Raw genomic sequence first — 20,283 nt, forward strand, 5'->3', positions numbered from 1 at the left:
TTTAGAATGTAACTATATTTGGAGGCCAGGGCCCTAATCCAATCTGATTGATGTTCTCAGAGGCAATCTGTACACCCATAGAGAAGCCAGGGGCCTGAGGGCACAGAGAAAAAAAAACAAGTGAAAACAGAAATCAGCCACTTACAGGCCAAGGAGAGAGGCTTCAGAAGAAACCTAAGCTGTTGATGTCGTGACTAGCTCCAGAATTGAGAATATTAATTTCTGTCGTTTTAGCCACCCCCTGGCTGGCATTTTGTTGTGGCAGCCTGAGAGGTGTTGAAGATGGAGTCCCTGCGGTGGGTGATGGGGTGTGTAGGGTGAATGATGTGTGTGGGGACAGGCTGAGGTTCATGAAGTCAGAGATAGCAGGTGTATGTGGCGATGGAAGTCTGTGAATGACTGAGTGATGGAAGGACCTGTGGGGTTAGCCACAGAGCATCCCTGGGATTAGTAAATGAAGATCTCTCAATGTTAGAGTTAAGATCTTTTATTTCCTGATTTTAAAAACTGCCACCATCACAGACCTCCTGCCTTCTCTTATATCTTTTTCCCAGTGGCTCCTAGCAGTAGCTCCACATAGCCCCTCTTTCCAGTCTCTGGCCCTTTGTGTGCTCACCATCAGCCTGAGTGCCCCTCCACCTTGTGGAGCAGGACTGGACTCTCCCGGCAGATGGGAGCATCTCTCGGCCTCTCTTCTGGTCCAGTCCTCCATTCATTAGTTCTGTTTGTTCTTGGCTTTCATCATCTTGGTGTCCAGTGCGCTCTGGGCCCCAGAGAGCTGCTTCATGGAATCAAAAATGAGGATTCCAGGTATCACCAGCCACAGGGCATTCATGAAGAAGAAATAAAACCAGAAATAGATGGGGTGGCCCGGCTCCCCGTGTTGGAATCCATCACGGTACTCTGTGAGGAAGTAGAGAGCATCCCCATAGAACTGGCCTGTGAGAGGCAGAAAGGGGAAAAGCCCAAGTGAGGAGGAGGTGGCTAACCCAGATTCCCTACTGTGAGGCATTTCCCAGTCATCCATCAAGATCTCTGAGCTCAGGATCCCATAATCAGAGAGCCAAGAATTCTGAACTCACACAGCTGAAAATCTGAGAAATCAGGAAAGTAAGAATTTCAGAAAGCACAGCACTGACAATTTCTGAACTCAGGAGCGCTCATAGCTCCAGAATTTTGTTTTTGGTTTTTTTGAAACAAGGTCTTTCTATGTAGCCCAGGCTGGCCTCAAACTCATGGTTATCCTCCTGCCTTAGCCTCCTGAGTGCTGGGATTACAGGTGTGCGCCACCACACCCAGCAAGAATTCATGGCTGTTCTGGGACTTCCCAGGCTTTGTCATTCTGGTGCACCCTTGGATGGACACCACCATGGAGACGCACCCCCCTCAGGGGAGCACCAGCCCCTTTAGTGCCAGCACAGGCCCTCTCCTCACCCAAAGAGATCACGAGCTGTAGGATATAGCGGATGCGTTGCTGGCGGAGAAAGGCAATCACCGCCCATAGGCTCAGTGGTCCCCACAGGCAAGCTGTGATGCTCTCCATACAGATGGTGAAGTTGTCACTGCTGTGGAAGGATGGGGGAAGGAACACTGGTGTCAGTGTGCTTTGCCCATACCGCACCCCATTAGCACACCCCAACTCACCACTTCTCCAGACCAGCACAGGCCACACTTACATGATGTATCGACTGTCTCCCTTAGCGTACTCTTTCCCTGAAGAGAACAGATATGAAGAATAAAGGTGGGAAAAAGGGCTGGGGATGTAGCCAAAGAGTGAGGGGCTTGGGTTTAATTCCCAGTAATGCAAAAAATAAAAAAGAGACAGCAGACTTGAATAAGTTCTTCACACACACACAAAAAAGGATTGCCAAATGGCCAATTAAGGTAGGGAAAGTGTGCAAACTTTCAATAATCAGTAAGAAAAAAGCAAATTAAAGCCATAAGGGAGTTATCACTCACATCCACTAGAATGACTAAAGTTTAGGAAACACCTGACCACACCAAGCATTGGTGAGAATGCAGAGGAACTAGAACTCTCCTATTCTGCTGGTGGGGATAGAATATAGAGAACCTTTTTTTTTTTGGTATTGGGGATTGAACTCAAGACCTTGTGCTTTCCAGGCAGGCAGAGGGCCAATGAGCTAAATCCCAGGCCCCTGGAGAAACCATTTTTGAAAACAGTTTGGTAGGTTTTTGTGTGTGTGTATGGTGCTGGAACCAAAACCCAGAGCCTCACTCAATGCTAGGCAAGCACTCTACCGAGCTACACCCCAGCCCCTGGTATTATTTTTTGGTACTGGGGATCCAATTTAGGACCTTGTGCTTGCAAAGCAGGCGGCAGTGAGCTAAATCCCCGGCCCTGGTAATTTTTCATAAAGTTATATATGTACCTACCATAAGACCTGGCTATTCTTTTTCTATATATTTATCCAAGAGACATGAAAGCAAAGATCAACACAAAGACATGTATTAGAATGTTCATAGCAGCTTTATTCATGAAGCTGAAAGAGAGTATTGTCAACACAGAAGAAGACTGCCCTTTAGTATTGCACAAGTCAAGGAATTTATAGCACCTATGCTTTGCAAGCTCTTTATGAAATGAGGAATGACCTCATGTAAAAATTAAAAATTCAGAAATATATAGCATGTTAGTATTTATGTAAAAAGGAAAAAATAATGAAATGGTGATAAAAAATTACATGGCATGCCAAGCATGGTGATGCACACCTGTAATTCCCAGCACCTGGAAGGCTGAGGCAGGAGGATTGCCATGAGTTTGAGGCCAGCCTGAACCACATAGCAAGACCCTGTCTCAAAAACAAAACAAAACAAAACAAAAATAATTACATGGCATCTGCGGCTTGCCTCTGTTTTAAGTACCTTGCATATATTTGAACATTTACTATGATCTGCCCCCTTTTATCTGTGGTGTCAGGGATGGAACCCAGGGCCTCACATGCTAGGCAAGTGCTATACCACAAAGCTAAATCCCCTGCCCTTTTAATTTTTATTACTTTTACTATTTATTTAGTGGTACTGGGGATTGAACCCAGGGCCTTTGCACTGAGCTAGCTACATCTTTAACCCTTTTTTTTTTTAATTTTTGGGACAGAGGCTCATTAGACTTCCTAGGCTGCCTTTGAATTTGAGGTCTTCCCACATCAGCCAAGTAGCGGGGATTGCAGTAAATGCTACTCTGCCTAGCTCTACTATTGTCCTTTTAAAACTGAGCAGACTGCCGGGCTGGTGTGCATCTATAGTCCCAGCACTAGGGAGGCTGAGGCCAAGGGTCACTGACAGTATGAGGGCAGTCTGGGCTACATAGTGAGTTCAAGGCCAGCATGGGCTACAGAGCAAGACCCTGTCTCAAAGCAAACAGACAAAATAAAATTGAGCAAGCTGAAGTTTCTGTGTGTAATTTATGTGCAAATAAACTTGGAAGGAAACAAACAATTGTTGTTGTTTTTGTGGGGGTACCGGGGATCAAACTCAGGACCTTGCGCTTTCGAGGCAGGCAGCAGAACCATGGAGCTAAATTCCCAGCCCAACAAACAATTGTTTTGTTGGTGCTGGGATTGAATCTAGGACCTCAGGCATGCTAAGCACACATTGTACCACTGAGCTACATTCCCAGCCATAGAAACAAATACCTTTTTTAATTTTTATATTTTGACACAGGATCTCACTAAGTCTCTAAATTACTCAGGCTGGGTTTGAATTTGTGATCTTCTTGCCTCAGTCTCCTAGAGTGCTGGGAATACAGGAGTGCACTACCATGCCCAGTTTTGAAACAGAATTAACAGTTGTTAGTAGTTTTGGGGGCAACTTGGTAGATACAAGGCAGATTTTAACACATATATCTTTAAATTTTTTGAGACAGGGTCTCACTACACAGTTCAGTCTGGCCTTGAACTCACAGTGATCCTCCTGTCTCTGCCTCCCAAGTGCTGAGATTATAGACTTGGGCCACCACACCTGGCTTAAATGTTTTTTCCACCCATGTGAATATATATGCAAAAGGCTACATAAAATGTTAAAAGAGATGAATGGAGGAATTGATGGGTGAGTAAAATCCAAGCCAACCTGTGCCCTGAACCCCCCACCACCACCCAGCACAAAAACCCAAAACTCACAGAGTTGGGATAACAAGGCTTGGTCTCCAAGAATGGCCTCGTGGTAGACAGCAAACCAGCCCTCAATTACCAGGTGGATGAATGCACACATCCCAAACCAGCACAGGGACAGTCTCCGCCATGTCCCCAGTGGGACAACTGAAGCACGACTGGACAACAGCCACATGGTCACGGCTAGTACCCCAAAGACGGAGAACAGGGCAGTCACGATATACCAGGCGGGAAGGTCATTAGGCACAAAGTGGTCCAGCCTCAGGTCCCGAGGCCGGTAAGGGTGCGAGGGGACTGTGCTGGTGCTGGCCATGTCTCTATGGGCTGATGACTGCATGTGGACAGACAGGAGGAAAAAAGGAACTGAAAAACCTAGACAAACAAAAAGCAGAGTGAGATAATTGCTATGAAAAATAAAATTGAGTTTACCAGTTAACAGACTGACTATAAATAGGGTCTCACTAAATTGCTCAGGCTGGGCTTAAACTAGTAATCCTCCTGCCTCAGCCTCCCAGACTGCTGGGATTACAGGAGTGTGCTACCACTGTCCAGCTTGGATTAAAAATAATCTAATCTTGCCAGGCATGGTGGTGCATGCCTGTGTTCAGAGCACTCAGGAGGCTGAGGCAGGAGCAGGAGGCTCACTCCACATTCCAGGCCAGCCTGGGCTACAAAATGAGTTCATGGTCAGCCTAACTACATAGTGAGACCCTGTCTCATAAAACCAAAACAATAACAATTTAATCTTTTTTTTTGGGGGGGGTACCAGGGATTGAACTCAGGACCTTGTGCTTTCGAGGCAGGGGGTGGCACCACTGAGCTAAATCCCCCGCCCAACAACAATTTAATCTTTTAAAAAAATTTTTTTTTCATTTTTTAAACAATTTAATCTTAAAAAAAAGTCAATCTTTTTGCACGCTGTTAGAAACATGACTAAAATATAAGGCCACACAAAGACTGAAAGTTTGTTCCAGCCCCTCTGGTAGCTGTAATTACAGGAAACAGACCTGAGTTCAGCCCTCTCTGGTCACAATCCACCGAGGGACACACAGGAACCCAGCCTGATCCCAGTCCTCATTCGTCAGTGTGATAAGGGAGTCACTGTCACTAAACCAGGTCCCAGAACTCAGGATGGCTCAGTTTGGTGGCAAGGCACAGAAACCAGGTCTGGGACTACTGTAGAGCCCAGTGTCTTGCACAGTTCAACGAAAAACACTCGAGGCAGGACGATCGCTGCGAGTTCGTGGCCGGCCTGGACTGCATAGCAAGACTCAGTCTCGAAAACAAAACCCCGCGATCCTGCAAACCACAGTGGATCCAGCAAGAGACTAGCCTGAGCTTCAGCTCAGCGTTCGGAAAGCCAGAGCCGCTCCGCGATAGCACACAACGCCGCCGACCCATGCGAAGAGTGGGAAAAGCTGAGGTCTCGTGCGGAGCCCCGCTAGGAAAAGGAGCTCCATCAGGAACCCACAAATCAGTCAGGACCTGTCGGCTCAGGGGCCCAGCGAGAGGGCGGGTCACCCGGATAACCGCGAGGAGCCGGGGACTCTGGGAGGCAGGGTGAGAGCCAGCTGCTGAGCGGTGGAGCGCTGGGGACCGAGCTCGCGAGCGGCGGGGGACACTCACCTGAGCCGCACGACTTCAGCGGCCGTTCCCCACGGACTCCCGACGCTCTGGGCGGCTCTCGCCAGACCCTCCTCCCCGTTTAATTGGAGCTTGCCAATGGGTAGGCGGGAGGGCGTCTCCAGCCAATAAGAGCTCTTCGTGTGCCGACTGCCCCGTGGTGCCACTCTCGTGGTTGGCCGAGGTTCAGTCAGGAACAGGTTGGTGGGCGTTTTTAGCCTGTGGTCATTCTGCAGGCGTTCTGGATTTCTTCATCCCCCTAATCGATCACGGCGGGGAATAATTAAGATGTACATTGAGTTTTCTTTTGCGGCGTTGAGTTGTTCTTTCACCTCTGCTGTGGTTTTCTAGGAAACTGATCAGTTGCCAGACCAGGTCTCAGTCCTAACGTGAGGAAACTAGAACTCGAAGGGCAGATCACACGCGGCGCCCTGCAAAACCCAGGCCCCGCCCCCTGGCCCCCTAAGCCCTTCAGCGCTCAGAACTACTCAGTCCTTAGAGTTGCTGTCATTCTCGCCTCTACCGACTTAAACTCAGAAAACCCAATCAGAACCCAGGCCCCTCAGTCCGGCTGGCCAATTGGCACGGAGACACTCAACTATGCCAATTCTAAAAAGCCAACCACAACGTCATAACGCTAAACAAGTGAGCACCTAGACCCGGCACTCAGTCAAAACCCAGAGCCATCCCAGACCTTCCATCCCATTAGAACCCACAGCCCTCAGTCCCAAGGACCAATAAGCATCATTCCGCCCTCTGCCTTGCCTTCCCTCTTAACTCAGTCAGGGCAACCAAGCATGATAGGAATCCTTCAGTTTTCTGGCCAATTAGCACAAGCCCCCCGCCCCCCATGCAGCCATGCAGTCCTTCCCGCTCCAATCAAATCCATCAGGACCAGAAGCCTGCCATCCTCAGCCTCATCATCCAATCACAAGTTATAAATCAACCATGCACCAATCACAATCGGCTCCCTCATGATGGTTTCCTTTCCAAACTTTTTATTCGAGCAGTACCCTTTTCCTCACTCCTATTCCCCTCTGAGCAGTGAAGAAAGACCCTATAGTATATTGCCTCTTTTATTTGACAATAACAAACTGTATATAAAAAGAAGGAAGGCAGGCAGGGAGGCCCTGCATCTCTCCCTCTCTGCTTCCCAAGTATCCCCCACCCCTAGGCCCCAGGAGGGATCACCCCTTCCTGCCTTGTAGGGGGTGGGGATTGACAGGCATGGGAACGCTGTGTGTGTGTGTGTGTGTGTGTGTGTGTGTGTGTGTGTGTGTGTGTGTGTGTGTGTGTGTAGGGCAAGTGTTTGGGGGTCAAGAATGGAGAGCGGTCTGGGAGTAGAGGGCCTTTCCTCATCCCTGATCAGAGCTGGCTCCCTAAGGAGGGATCTTGAGGGGTTATGGGGGGGTCCTATGCGTTAGCTTATGAGACGATAGCAGATCCAGCATCCAAAAGTGACCCAGTGACTGGCCCAGCTGAGCTCGGACCACTTGTGGACAGTGTATGTCATGCCGTAGCCCTGTGGGAGAAAAAGAGGTGATGGTTTCACTCAGCAAGAACAAATGGGGTCTCAGCAAAACCCATCCTCTGCCCAAGGACATTTCTGTGACTTCTCAGCATCCCTAGGGGATAAAAGGCCCTGGGCACATGTGAAAAGTGACCAAACACAGTTTTTGTTTTCTTTAAAAATTGTTTTAGCTCAGTGGTGCCACACTTGCCTGGCAAGTGCAAGGTCCTGAGTTCTATCCCTGGTACCGGGGGGGAAAAATCATTTCAGTTGGACATGGTGGTGCATGCCTGTAAGCCAAGCACTAGGGAGGCTGAGGCAGGAGGATTGCTGCAAGTTCAAGGTCAACCTGAACTGCATAGTGAGACCCTGTCTCAAAAAAAAAAAAAAAAGATCATTTTGCCGGGGATGTAGCTCAGTGGCACAGCGCCTGCCTGGCTAGCATGTGAGGCCCTGAGTTTGACTCCCGCTATAAAAAAAAATCATTTTATTTTATTTTTTTCAGTATCAGGGACCGAACTCATTACCTTGTGCTTGCAAAGCAGGTGCGGTGCCACTGAGCTAAATCCCCAGCCCTAAAAATGTCATTTTAAAGGGGATGGGTATGTAGCTTAGCAGTGGAGCACTTGCCTGGCATGCATGAGGCCCTAGGTTCCATCCCCAGCACTGCCAAAAACAATCACTTTAAGGGGCTGAGGGTGTAGTTTACTGTGTCTTTAGCATGCATGGGGCCTTGAGTTTGATTCCCAGCACCACCAAAAAAATCATTTTAAACAAGACAGTGCAATCCTACTTTCTGACCTGTAATCTCCAATATATAAAGAGGTACTAGAAGTCAATTTTTTGTAAAAGCCAAGAAATTACCACAGGGAGTAAGCCATCCCAGTAAAGGAAAATCAAATGGCTCTTAAGCACAGAAACATGCTCAGCTTTACTCACAATCTTACTCCTATCCAAGTGGCAACCATATCCAAGAGTCTGTGCTGGTGGGAGGGCAGAAAGTCACCTCTCCAGTTCAGTGCTCAGGAGCAGAGCCTGAAGACCGTTTGCACCTGTGTGAAGCCACATGGATACTGCACAAGGGCTTCTACTGCAGCTTCACAGGGACCATTGAGTGTCTACCAGTCAGGGACAAATTAAACCGTCACATTTTCACCATGGAAAATGAATGGGGACACTATGTACGGATGTGGAAGACTTTTAGAAATTGTAGAACAGTGTCATTCATGTGTTGCCTTTAGGTTAAAAACTCTAGGGGAGGGAATTAAAATATATCTTTATATTTGCTTGATATGGTCAACATTTTGAAGGATATATTTATAAAATGAATAAGTGATTACTTATAAGAAGGGCTAGAGGATGGGAGCAAGACTTCCCTGTGAATATCTTCATATCTTAAATATTGTTTTTTTGTTTTGTTTTCTTTGTGTGGGGGGGGTGTGAGACAAGGTCTTGCTATATAGTTCAGGCTGGCTGTAAACTCACCACGTAACCTGAGCTGGCCTTGAGTTTGTGGTGATCCTCCTGCCTCAGTGCCCCACCCCCTGCCCCCCAGTGCTGGGATTACAGGTGTGCACCATCACGTGCACCATCACGCCTAGCTTTGTTTTCTTCCTTTGTTGTTGTTTTGTACTGTTGGGGATAGAACCCAGGCCTGGCACATGCTAGGCAAGCACTCTACCACTGAGTTACACCCTCAGCAATAAATAACGACAAAAGAACTTTATTTAAGAAGGCAAGCCCAGATTTTGCATATATAATAAAAATTTTAAATTGTTGAGTATTTTGTTTGCTTTTTTCAAAGATCTTTTCTTAACCTTTTTTTTTTTTTTTTTTTGGTACCAGGGATTGAACTTGGGACCTTGTGCTTGTGAGGCAGGCAGTGGAACCACTGAGCTAAATCCCCCGCCCTCTTAACATGTTTTGATAGTCTCATTATGTAACCCAGGTTGGCCTTGAATTCCAGACCCTCCTGCCTTAACCTTCCATGTGCTAGGATTATAGGCATGCGCCACCACATATGGCCAATTTTTTTTTTCAGACACAGTCTCACTTTGTAGTTCAGACTGGCCTTGAACTCACTGTGTAGCCCAGGCTGGACTCAAACTGTAATCCTCCTGCCTCAGCCTCCTGAGTGTTGGGATTACAGGCGTGCACCACCACACCCGGCTGTAAAGGCAGCACTTTGAGACGCTTAGGCAGGAGGATTCCAAGTTGAGTCCAGCCTCTGCAACTAAGGGACCTAGTGAGAGTTTGTCTCAAAATAAAAAATAAAGGGGCCAGGGATTTAGCTCAGTGTTTCTGCCGCCTGCCTCGCAAGTGCCTCCAAGTTTGAGGCCAGCCTGGGCTATATAGTGAGTCCCCATCTCAAAACAACAACAGAAAATTAAATAAATAAATAATTAAAAAGTAAACCTGGGTTTTGTACACCATCTTTACAAAATGATTTTTTTTGTTTGTTTGGGGATTGAACCCAGAACCGTCACACTGAGCTACATCCCCGGACCTTTTTATTTATTTATTTATTTATTTATTTATTTATTTATTTATTTATGAGAGTTTCTCACTAAGTCCTTTCGTTACCCAGGCTGGGATCAAACTTGTGATACTCCTGCCTGAGCTTCCCATTTTGCTGGCATTATAGGCATGCATCACAACACCCATCCTATAATAAATTTTGAAAGGAAAATAAATAAATTTCCACATCTCTCTCAAAGAGCAAACACTGTAACTCAAACAGAGGGACACTAAGAAAGGGAGGGTGAAGCACACTCACTGCACATGCTAAGAAATAGGACTGAGGAGCTCCTCCCTCCTTCTCCCTGTCCCCAAGTTTCCCATGAACAGGAAGTGCCATTCCTGGTTTTCCCTCCAGCCCAGGGCCCCACCTCACCTGCTCCTCTGTGGTGTCATCCACATCAACATCAAACAGGGAGCCCAGGTAGGCCAGGTGGAAGATGGCCAGGGCCCCAAAGAGCAAGTTTAAGGCTCGCACCCCCAGGCCCTGTGGGGGACAGATGGACATGCTTGGTAGCTGTACCTACTCACTGTCCCCACCGCCGCCTGCACAGGGAAACCCAGCAGGATTCGCAAGGCACTGTGGGTCCCAGGAATAGGGATGCCCAGGTGAGACGGGAAAGAGATGGTTCAGGGAGCCTCTTAAGGGAGCTCAGAGGGCGAGGGTGTTGTGAACCATGAGGACGTCCGGGTTGGAAGAGATGCAAGTGTTCAAGTGGAGGAGCAAGAATGGTGGGGCTTTGAGCAAGGGTTTTAAGGTGATGAACACTGGTCCCACATGGACACAAACTATGTGACGTTGTCGGTATTTCTTAGGCCAAACAGAGTAACAACAACAAAACAAAAACAAGTCCCCGCTATGACCTGGAGGGCCCACATCTCCCCTGCGTTACTCTGCTCCAGCCACACTGGCCTCTCATGGTTCCTCAGACTGCAGGCATGCTCCCATTTTCCTCCACATGGGGGTCTCTTCAGCCTGGGATGCTTCTCTCCCTCACCTCCTTCCCTAAAGTCCCCTTACCTTGGAAGTGTCCCTGACCTTATTTAAAAGGGAACCCTCTCACACTTCCCACTCCCTTGCCCTATATTTAGCACTATTCACAACCTGACTAATATTAGATTTCATTAACTTAATTTTCACTTTATTCTCTCCTCTGTTAAAATGTTTGTCCCGTTGGGCCAGACTTTGGCCTGTTTTGTTCACCACTGTATCTCCAGCAACCTAAAACCAGCAGGTGCTCAGTGAGTGTTCACTGAGGGCACATGTGCCACGTGTACATACAGCAGGTGTTCAATAAATGCCTATTAGAGAAACAAATGCTAGTGAATAGAGGTGAGGATACAGGGATGGCTCTGGCACCAGAAAAGGAATCTGGGCACCCTATGACAGATACAAAATGCAGACAGAAGTGACATTTCTGAGGGGGAGGGCTGGGAATGAGGTTCCCCAGGCAGAACCCTCACCAAGCGATGCCGGTGTGGACAGTCTGGTCGACATGGCTTTGACAAGACGCAGGCACTGAGGATCTGAGCCAGGCGCTTCCGGAGGACTGGGGCAGTGCGGGGAGGTAAGGGGATCAGGTTAGCCTTAGGGGACAGTGGCTCCAGGCCTCCCATGGACCTTGGACCTTCAGTCTGCCTGCTGAACCAGGTCGGGCACTCACCATGCTCCACATAAGTGATAAACGCCAAGGACAGCAGTACCGCAGCCAAGTGGAAGCTGAAGCCCTGGGAGCCCAGGGGGCAAGGAAATGAGTGAGGAGGAGGCCCTGCCACCCACCCAGTGCCCCCATCCCACTCCACCTTACTCACGTGCAGGAGGGCGCTGGCCGCATAGGTGACCAGTATGGCTGAGAAGGTGCCCAGGCGGAGAGCATTCTTGAAAACATCTGGACGGGAGAGATGCAGGTCAGGATTTTTTTTTTTTTTTTTGGTACTGGGGATCAAACTCAGGTCCTTCCACTTTTGAGGCAGGCAGCGGAACCACTGAGCTAAGTCCCAGGCCCAGGTCAGGATTCTTCAGAGATTCCTGGTGCCATTCCCAAGAGCCACAAGCAGGATGAGAACACCCACAATTGGTTGGGGCCCCTGGGATTAAAGTCCTGATGATGATCTCCATCTTCACCTGCCCAAATCCTAGCTTCTGAACCTCCCTGGCTGCCTGCTCCTCCCACAGTCTTCCCAAATTCAGTTCAGGGACCTCAGGGCACATGGCTCAGAATCACCCTGGATCTGCAATCTCCCTTAATCTGAATCTTTAGCGAATCCCCTGAGCTCCACCTTTAGAATTTATACCTCCTGTCCTTGTGACCTGCTGCCACCACTGTCGCTGGCCTGGACTGCTGGTTCTGGCCTCATCTTTGCCCTCAGTCTGTTCCCCAGCAGCCAGAGGGATCCTGTTACAACATGGAGCCCTGCCCTGAGTAACTCCTGTCACCCTTGGAGAAAAAGCCAAAGGCCTTTCCATGGCCCACATGGCCCTACAGGACCTCCTGGAGCTTGTGTCCTAGCACTGGCATCCTGACTTACTCTGCCCTCCCCAGCGACCTTCTTCCCTTCTCCCCCAACTCCATGATGCTAGGGATGGAGCCCAGGGCCTGGCACGAACTAAGCATGAGCTCCACCTCCAGACCAAAATGACCTTGCCATTCATTCTTCACACACCAAGCAAGCTCTTGCCTCAGGGCATTTGCACCTGCTGCTTCTTCATCTGTTGAATTTCTCCCTCACATATCTGCATTCCTTTATCCCTCACCTTCCTCAGATGTCACATCCTCAATCTCTTTTGTTTTTTTTTTTTGGTACCAGGGATCGAACTCAGGACCTCCCGATTCAAGGCAGGCAGCTAACACTGAGCTAAATCCCCGGGCCCCTCCCTCCATCTCTTGATCCCCTTCCCATTTGAGAAAGATCTATCTCCCTACTTCCTATTATGTTTTATCTTGCTCTTTATTTATAATTTGAGGTTTTTATTATTTCATTGTAACACTTCTCACCTTGAATTTTGATACATTTATTACATCTAAAAAATTTTTTTGAGACAGGGTCTTACTATCAGGCCAAGCTGGCCTTGAACTCATTATGTAGGCCAGGCAGGCCTTGAACTCATGGCGATCCTCCTGCCTCAGCCTCCCAAATGCTGAGATTACAGGCATGCACCGCCATGCCTGGCCTACATCTGAACTAGTGTAGTTTTTTCTTATTATGTCCCACCACCAAATGGCAGTTCCACTGGGGCAGTGACTGTGTGGTTTTTTTTTTTTTTGTTCCTGCTGTATCTTTGGTGCCCAGTGCAGTTGCTCAGTAAATGTCTGTTATATAAATATGTGACCAGGCCTCCTGGATTACCAACTCCCCTGCAGTGGTGACTTGGTGACTCACAGTTATTTAGCCAATAAGACATAGGCAGGTTCCAGCTTGTGACAACTTCCACCATTGACCGGGGGAGCTCCACATTCAGTGGCCTGGACACTGTTAAGTCCCTGTGGGCAAAAGAGCCATGCAAATCCAATTGGGATCTCAACCCATCTGGCTGCTGCACTTTTGTCTCGCTGTTCCCTCCCCTGGGAGCACCCTCCCTCCTCCCTGCAGCTCCCCTAGGCAGCACCATGGGGAAGAGTGAGCCCTCAGTCACTCCCACCATTCCAGGTGATCCTTCTCCTCGGTGAAGCCGGTCCCTGCCAGCGTGGCTGTGGCCTCAGACAGAAAGCCCACAAAATAGTTGCTGAAGTGGAAGGAGACTGCACTCTCGTAGGCTCTCAGCCACCTGGAGAGGAAGGGGTAGGGGAGAGAGGCATGAGCCTAGGGCCCCCATGACACCCCACCAGGTGTCACCATCCCCGGTCCGGCTCGGTGGACTCACCTTACTATGGTGCCCCTAGGGCCCCCAGGGGTCAGGAAGGCAGCAGAGAGGAAAGAAAAGACAGAGAGGTCTTGAAGACTGGGCTGAGTTGTTCATAGACAAGACAGACAGAAATGTAGTGGCAAAAGAAGCAGCCTATGATAGTCACACGCAGACATACACTGGCAGGTGGTTCGTTTCACGTGGCCCACACAGATGCACGAGCTGTCCTATGATCTGACACAGCCCTGCAAGCTAAAACACCACACCACCAGCCACAAAGGCTATCAGACTCCCAGCCTTGAACCTCTCATCAGACTCAGTAACCATAAGTCAGTCAAAACCCTTTAGTGATGCTCTGAACCATTTAGCATGTGTGAAAACAAACCATACACACACAGATGCATGTACACATACACATTCTGTCAATTTTACAATCAGATATGGCCAAAACCAGGCAGCATCCTGCATCAGTCAAAGCATAAGGTCTGAAAATAGGCCTGGGATTCATGCCTGGCTGCTTAGCTGGGTGACAGTGGTCAAGTCACTGGACTTTTTGGAAACTCATTCATTAGCAGACATAATTAGCAGCCAGTGAAGGGGGGAGAGGCCATACAATCACACAGCCAGAGCCAATCCTAGGTCAAAGCAGAGGCAGCCAGTCAGTCCTACAGACAGGTGCAGGTTCCTAGTTGGTCACAACCCAGCGGCTAGCCAATACCAAGCAGTCAGAGACAGCAGACACACAGGCGGGATCAATCAGACAGGCACACAGCATGCTACAGTCAGACCAGAGTGACCACCAAGCCAGAATCACCCACTCAGATCTACCCTATCCAATGACAGCCACACACCCCATCAGTGACAATGACACAGCCAGCCAGCCAGAACTCTCAGTTCCACATATGGGGGAGTCAGGGGCCATAGGCAAACAACCCATATATCCCCCTAGCCAGAGTCACAGATAGGCCAGAGTCACCAACTAATGCACACTTGTCACTCCCAATTTTGGGCACATAACTTGTTCCTAATGATGAAAGAGATGAACAAATGGACAGCCAGACACATAGTATGTGTCGCAGTGTCAGTCACATACAGTCACAGAGCCAATCTTGGTCAGTCTCTGTCTAGTCATGGGGTGGAAGGTCAGGTAGATTCAGACTTCCGGAAGCAAGTGGTCCTAGGCCCTGCCCCACCCCTAGGCACCCCACTCGCCCTTAGCACCTGCCCTCATTTACCTGGCTTTGCGTTTCTTGCTGTAGCAACAGAAGAGGACAGAAGTATTAAGAGACAGGCTCAGAATTGGGGAGACCCCAGGCCCCTACCCAACCCCCTCACTGCTGGGCTGGGGCCTCAAAGGCTGTGCTCACTTGCGAAGGAGGCGGTCACCATCAAGGGGGATGAAGTAGGGGAAGAGGTAAGGGCCCACACAAGTGGACAATACAAGGCACAACAGGGCCAGTGCCAGGCTCCGGGCCACCTTCTGTAGCCATCGGCGGCTCTGTGGGGATGAAGGCTCCATGAGCACTGCCCTCTGGTGGCTCCCACAGTCCCTGCCCACCTGTCTACCCAGGACCTCACCAGTGGGCGGCCTTGGACAGCCTGTAGGTAGCTGTCGAAGGGTATCCAGGGCCCAAAGACGATGGTGCCCACGAAGTAGAGGTAGCCCATGAATTCCACAGGTGAGGGCACAACACCCACCTCGCCTCGGTCCAGGTCGAAGCCCAGAGACACCGCCTTCATGGCCACAATCATCTGGGCCCCTATGTGTGGGGCCCATGGTCAAGTGGATGGGCAAGAGAGCAGGTCAGCACGGAGGGAGAGGGTTCACCAAGTGACAGATGTGAGGAAAAGGGGGTACGAGAGCAGGGACGCAGGCACAGGGATAGACAGGCAGGTGGACAAATGAGCCAGGACAGGGAGACACCCTTACTCAAAGATGTCAGGCACATATATAACATTGGACACTCAGACTTGTGGGGGAAAACATGGTAGAGAGACCCAGAGGCAAGGGGAATGTCAGGCCTGCATTGTTGGGTGGTGGATGAGGGAGAGAAGTGGAGGAAAGACTCAGGTTGAGGCCAATGAGGAATTGTGGAGGGGACAGGAGGGCTGGGGCAGGGCTAACCTACCTCGCATCTTGTGCCATGTTACGGTGTCCACCATGTGCATCTCACTGAGGGGAAAAGGTCCTGGTCTTGGCCCCACAGCCCCCATGGCCTAAGATCATGGGGGGACATGGAGGGGGAGCACCAAGCTGCCCAGAGGACTCCCCATTCCCTTGTGCTGCACAACCTCATGAAGGAAAGTTGTCCCAGGCTCCCTCCTCCAGAGGAAGCCCACACCCACCTGTCCTGTGCAGCATGGTGGAAGGACAACCCTTGCAGGTCCCCTCCTCTGGCAACACTGCACACTCCCCATTTAGTACCTCTGCCTAGAACAACTCTCTCAGACACCCTTCTTTCTCCCTGGACTCTCCAAACTTCCCCATCTTGAACGACCATGTCAGGTACCACAGGGGGCCACCCACACTTCTTCCCACAGCGAGAGGATGAGGAAGCACAGCCGTACCCCATGAGCAGGTAGATGAGGATGGTGACAGAGAGGAAGACGCCACGATGGGACGAGTGTCGGCAGAGGAAGAGCACGAGGTAGCACAGGAGGCTCAGCAGCACGACCCAGACCATGTGCAGCTGGAAGAAGTGGTAGAGGCTGAAGAAGCCACCTGCCACGGTGCTTGCATGCTTCAGGTAGGATGGCAATCCTTCGGGAGAGGGAGAGAGGGGAGAGAGAGAGGGTGGGAAGGAGAGAACAAGAAAGGGAAGGTTGGTGGGCTGGCAGGAGGGGGAGGAAGACACGGGCACAGGGAACAGCCTAGAAGTCACATGTGGTGGGGACTGAAGGGGGCCCATAACTGATATTGCGGAGCTGGAGAGGGTGATAGGGCCTGGGTTTAAAAAAAAGAAACATCTCTAAAGGACATTCTGGGGACCCTGGAAGAAATTCAAGTATCAGTTTATGTTGGATAATATTATTGCATCTGGGGATGTGGTGGCACATGCCTGTAATTCCAGCACTTAGGAGTCTGAAGTAGGAGGATTGCCATGAGTTTGAGGCCAGTCTGGGCTACATAGTGAGTTCAAGGCCAGCCTGAACTACAAAGCAAGACCCTGTCTCAAAAAAATTTACTGCATCCACAATAAAACTTTAGAGAGTGCTGGTTAAAGATATAGTTGTGGGAAAATACATTCTTTTTACTGGTGGCCACATACTAAAGGATTTGGGCTGAAGTGTCATAATATCAGCAGGTTATTCAAGTGATTCAGGAAGACCATAGGTAGATAGGCAGATAGACAGATAGATAAAGCAAGCTAGTATGGCAAAATTCTAACAGTTGGAGAATCTGTTGAAGTATATAGGCATGTTCCCTGTACTATTTTTTTCAACTTTTCAGTAGCTTTGAAATATGTCAAAATAATAAACCTGGGAGGGCCGAGAATGTAGCTCAATGGCACAGGGCTTGCCTAGCATGCATGAGGCTCTGGGTTAAATGCCAAACACCACAAAATACTAATACTAACAAACCTGGGAAAAAACAAAACATTCAATTAAAATTAAAAGAAAAAACCCCCAGCAGAGCCTTTGAATTTTATATTCCCAGAAATCTCTGCATCCTATAGGAACCTTGGGGACTTTGAACCTTATCCTTTGGATATGCCTGCTATGATTCTGGCCAGAACCCTAGAATCCAGAAATCTCATCATGTCCCGATTCTAGAAATCCAGAATGCTAACATTTTGAAAGCCTAGAATGTGAGAATTTCAACTTGCCAGAATCTCCATATGTTGTAACCATGGCACTTTGAGATTCTTTAACCCTGGACATCAGCATTCCAGAGCAACCTTGGGATGTAGATATTTCAGGACCTCACCAAGAACCTCAGCTTTCCAGAATCCTAGAGCCCACAAATACTGAAGGGCGTGAGTTGGTATGATAGGATGTGGCTTGGCATGGTATGGCATGTGGTGGCTGAGCACAGTAGGATGTGGTAAGGTGGCATGAAGCTTGGGGGGTGGTGGGATCTGATGGGGCTGAACACATCTAGACCTAGCTTGGCATGGCAGGGTGTAGCAGGGTGAGGTGTGGCTTAGTATGGACAAACATGGCAGATATGGTATGGTCTGGCATGGTGGCAGGCACATGGTGGGCAAGGCACTTACCCAGCCTCCAGAGGAGGCGACAGGCGAGGCAGATGGCAAGGAGCAGCCAGATCTGGTCAAGTCCCTGCTGGATGGTAGGCAGGAGACAGCCCTGCAGTAGCTGCTGGAAAAATTCCTGGCGGCTGAAGGTGGCCATTGTGGACCCCCACAAATGGGTGGACAGATGGACAGATCTGCCAAGGGGAAGGACACAGAGGGAGCAGGATGTCCACGGGGCTGCCCATGCCCAAGGGAATAGACTTGAGCATCCTGTTTCATTTGGAGCTGCTCAACCCACAGCTGGTACTGGGGGGTCTGGGGAAGGATGGGAACATCAGGTACATTAGACTGAGCCCCCAACTGTGCGTGCGAGTAGGTGTTCTGGGTGCACAAGCACAGCTGTGACCCGCGGTGAATGAATGCCCGTGTATCTTGAATGCTGTGAACAGTCCGGTCGAATGATGATCAAATGATGTACATTCTAGGCCCACAGATCAAGCGGGGCAGGGGGAGGGGGCTCTGGTTTCCAAGGTATAGTGGCTCTGTGCGGAGAGCAGAGGGGGAATTCTGTGACACTCGGGGGCTGTGTGCATCTCTTCTTGTGTGGATGGAAGAGGATCCTGCATCTTCCGCGCTCCGCATCTCACCCCCGCCCGGCGAAAGGCCTCCAACAAAGCCCTGCCCAGGTCCAGGGGCTGCAGGGAGGGAAGATGTAGGCGGGGGACACACCAGGAGGGGGACTGGGAAGGTGATGCGGAGGGGTCCCAGGACATGGCTCAGATTGGTACGAGGAGACTTGCTCAAGGATAGGGGCGAGGGCGCGGCGTGCACACCACTGGCGACCTACCTGGCAGGAAGGAAGCCTTGGTCCTGGGGGCCGGGACGCGCCGCCGCTGCCACTGTAGCCACCTCCTCCCGGCAGCCTCCCCCGCAGGCCTCAAGGCCGGGACCAGCAGCGGCTCCCAGGCGGGCTAGGCGGAGCTGGCCCTTTAAATCCCGGGCGGGCCGGCAGCCGGGTTAGGCCAATCGGAGAACGGGATCGGGGCGGGTACCTGGAGGAGGGAGCGGGAGGATCGCGCCAGAGAGGAGCGACAGGGTTGCGGGGATCCGGGCGCGGGGCACGTCGGCACGCAGAATGTTAGCGCGCGCACTTTTCCGGTCTGTTGTGTTCCAGCCCCGAACATTCCCACAGCAGGTTTTCTGATCTCGAAGAACAAACTTCCGAATGGCCAAATCTCTAATCCTAGGGAGTAGAGATGGGAAAAGGGGAGGGGGGAGGCAGGCTTGGTCTCCTCCGCACGCTTACCCGTGCACGTCCTCTCCACTTGTGTCCCAGTCTCACAGATGGCAAATAAAGCGAGGTCTGACCTTCCCCACCCTTCGAGACAGCTGATGGAATTTCCAACCCTCCCCATCCCCAGAACCAGTGGGAGCATTTATAGGTAATGACTGTCACCTAAGAGCACACACCAGGCGTCTGTGTTTCCCCTGAGGGCTAGCCTTGGGCGCTTGGCTTATCCAGGCCCTTGACTTATCGGTAACTGATCGCCCCACCTCACTCGACCCTAGATGAAGGTGACCCCGCCGACTAGTAAGGAATCCTGCGGAGCAGGAGGCTAGCGTGGAGCACTTCTACAGGGGGCATTTAAACATGCCTGCTATTTCAGCACGGAGCGAGGCTGAGGCAGGAGGGATTCACAACTTCGAGTGCTGAGCAATTTAGCAAGACCCTGTTTCAAAATTTTAAAAATGAAAAAGGGTCGAAGCTGTAGTTCAGGGGTAGAGTGCCCCGGGGTTCAATCCCCAGTATCACAAAGGAGGGAGGTCATTTACAGAGCACTTACAGTGGCCCCAACAAAGATCATTTTGGGCTCATAGTGCAGCACCACTAAGGATTTATGCAGCACCTGTTGTCTACCTAGGCGACCCTGCTTCTGAACATGCTACTTTATTTCTAGGCTCTTGAAAGCCCCTTTCCCTCCCTTTTTTTTTCAAAGGAGGGTCTATTCTTCCAAAGGAGCATTTATTGGCTACCAGGGCGCTTAGCTCTGATGCGGTTGGGGAAGGAAGTGTAGGTCAAGCTGGACCCCACCATGACCCCAGGAGATAAGGAAAAGGATTTTTAATAGATTAGTGTCTACCTGTGTGGAGTTAAGGAAGTCGAACCCACTCTCCCAGGGCCATAGGCAAGTACTCTGCAGTTGATCTACACCTCAAGGCTGGGAATGTAGCTCAGCAGCGCAGGGTAGCATAACCTCCCTCCACCCTCTCTCTCCCTCTCCTCTGGAAGAGGCTTTATTAGGATTTAGGCTGTAGCATAAGGTCCAGGAAGGGTACACAGAATGACAGCCCCTCCCTCCACCCTTTTCTGGTGGTACTGGGGGTTGTATCCAGGGGAGCTTTGGACTGGGCTACATCTCCAGCCCTTATTTATTTATTTATTAATTATATTTTGTTTGTTTGTTTTCT

At 50.1% G+C, this 20,283-nt stretch overlaps 2 protein-coding genes across 4 annotated transcripts; both read right to left on the reverse strand.

Moving 5' to 3' along the window:
- Positions 1 to 471: 471 nt before the first annotated feature.
- Positions 472 to 6,545, reverse strand: Ebp (EBP cholestenol delta-isomerase). The gene is made up of 5 exons (XM_004871935.4): positions 5,751 to 6,545; positions 4,134 to 4,496; positions 1,677 to 1,713; positions 1,435 to 1,565; positions 472 to 939 (listed from the first exon to the last, which is right to left on the reverse strand). Exons 2-5 carry the CDS (start codon positions 4,459 to 4,461, stop codon positions 716 to 718), a joined length of 720 nt encoding a protein of 239 aa, XP_004871992.1. The 5' UTR covers positions 4,462 to 4,496; positions 5,751 to 6,545; the 3' UTR covers positions 472 to 715.
- Positions 6,546 to 6,807: 262 nt separating this feature from the next.
- Positions 6,808 to 19,067, reverse strand: Porcn (porcupine O-acyltransferase). 3 transcript variants are annotated; one of them, XM_021249987.2, is made up of 15 exons: positions 18,662 to 19,063; positions 17,836 to 18,008; positions 16,187 to 16,379; positions 15,748 to 15,791; positions 15,197 to 15,378; positions 14,986 to 15,116; positions 14,854 to 14,871; positions 13,637 to 13,651; positions 13,415 to 13,540; positions 13,156 to 13,256; positions 11,587 to 11,663; positions 11,439 to 11,502; positions 11,239 to 11,324; positions 10,151 to 10,261; positions 6,808 to 7,269 (listed from the first exon to the last, which is right to left on the reverse strand). In XM_021249987.2, the coding sequence occupies exons 2-15, from the start codon at positions 17,969 to 17,971 to the stop codon at positions 7,168 to 7,170; spliced, it is 1,386 nt and encodes a 461-aa protein (XP_021105646.1). In that variant the 5' UTR covers positions 17,972 to 18,008; positions 18,662 to 19,063; the 3' UTR covers positions 6,808 to 7,167. The 3 variants fall into 3 exon arrangements, with proteins under 3 accessions (XP_021105646.1, XP_021105647.1, XP_021105648.1); XM_021249989.2 differs by lacking the exons at positions 6,808 to 7,269; positions 10,151 to 10,261 and adding an exon at positions 10,268 to 11,076 and having other exon boundaries at positions 18,662 to 19,067; XM_021249988.2 differs by lacking the exons at positions 13,637 to 13,651; positions 14,854 to 14,871.
- Positions 19,068 to 20,283: the final 1,216 nt, after the last annotated feature.

Source organism: Heterocephalus glaber, unplaced genomic scaffold, assembly GCF_053883595.1.
Source record: "Heterocephalus glaber isolate CG9 unplaced genomic scaffold, H.glaber_assembly_v1.0 deba00001546, whole genome shotgun sequence".
NCBI classification, from domain to species: Eukaryota; Metazoa; Chordata; class Mammalia; order Rodentia; family Bathyergidae; genus Heterocephalus; species Heterocephalus glaber.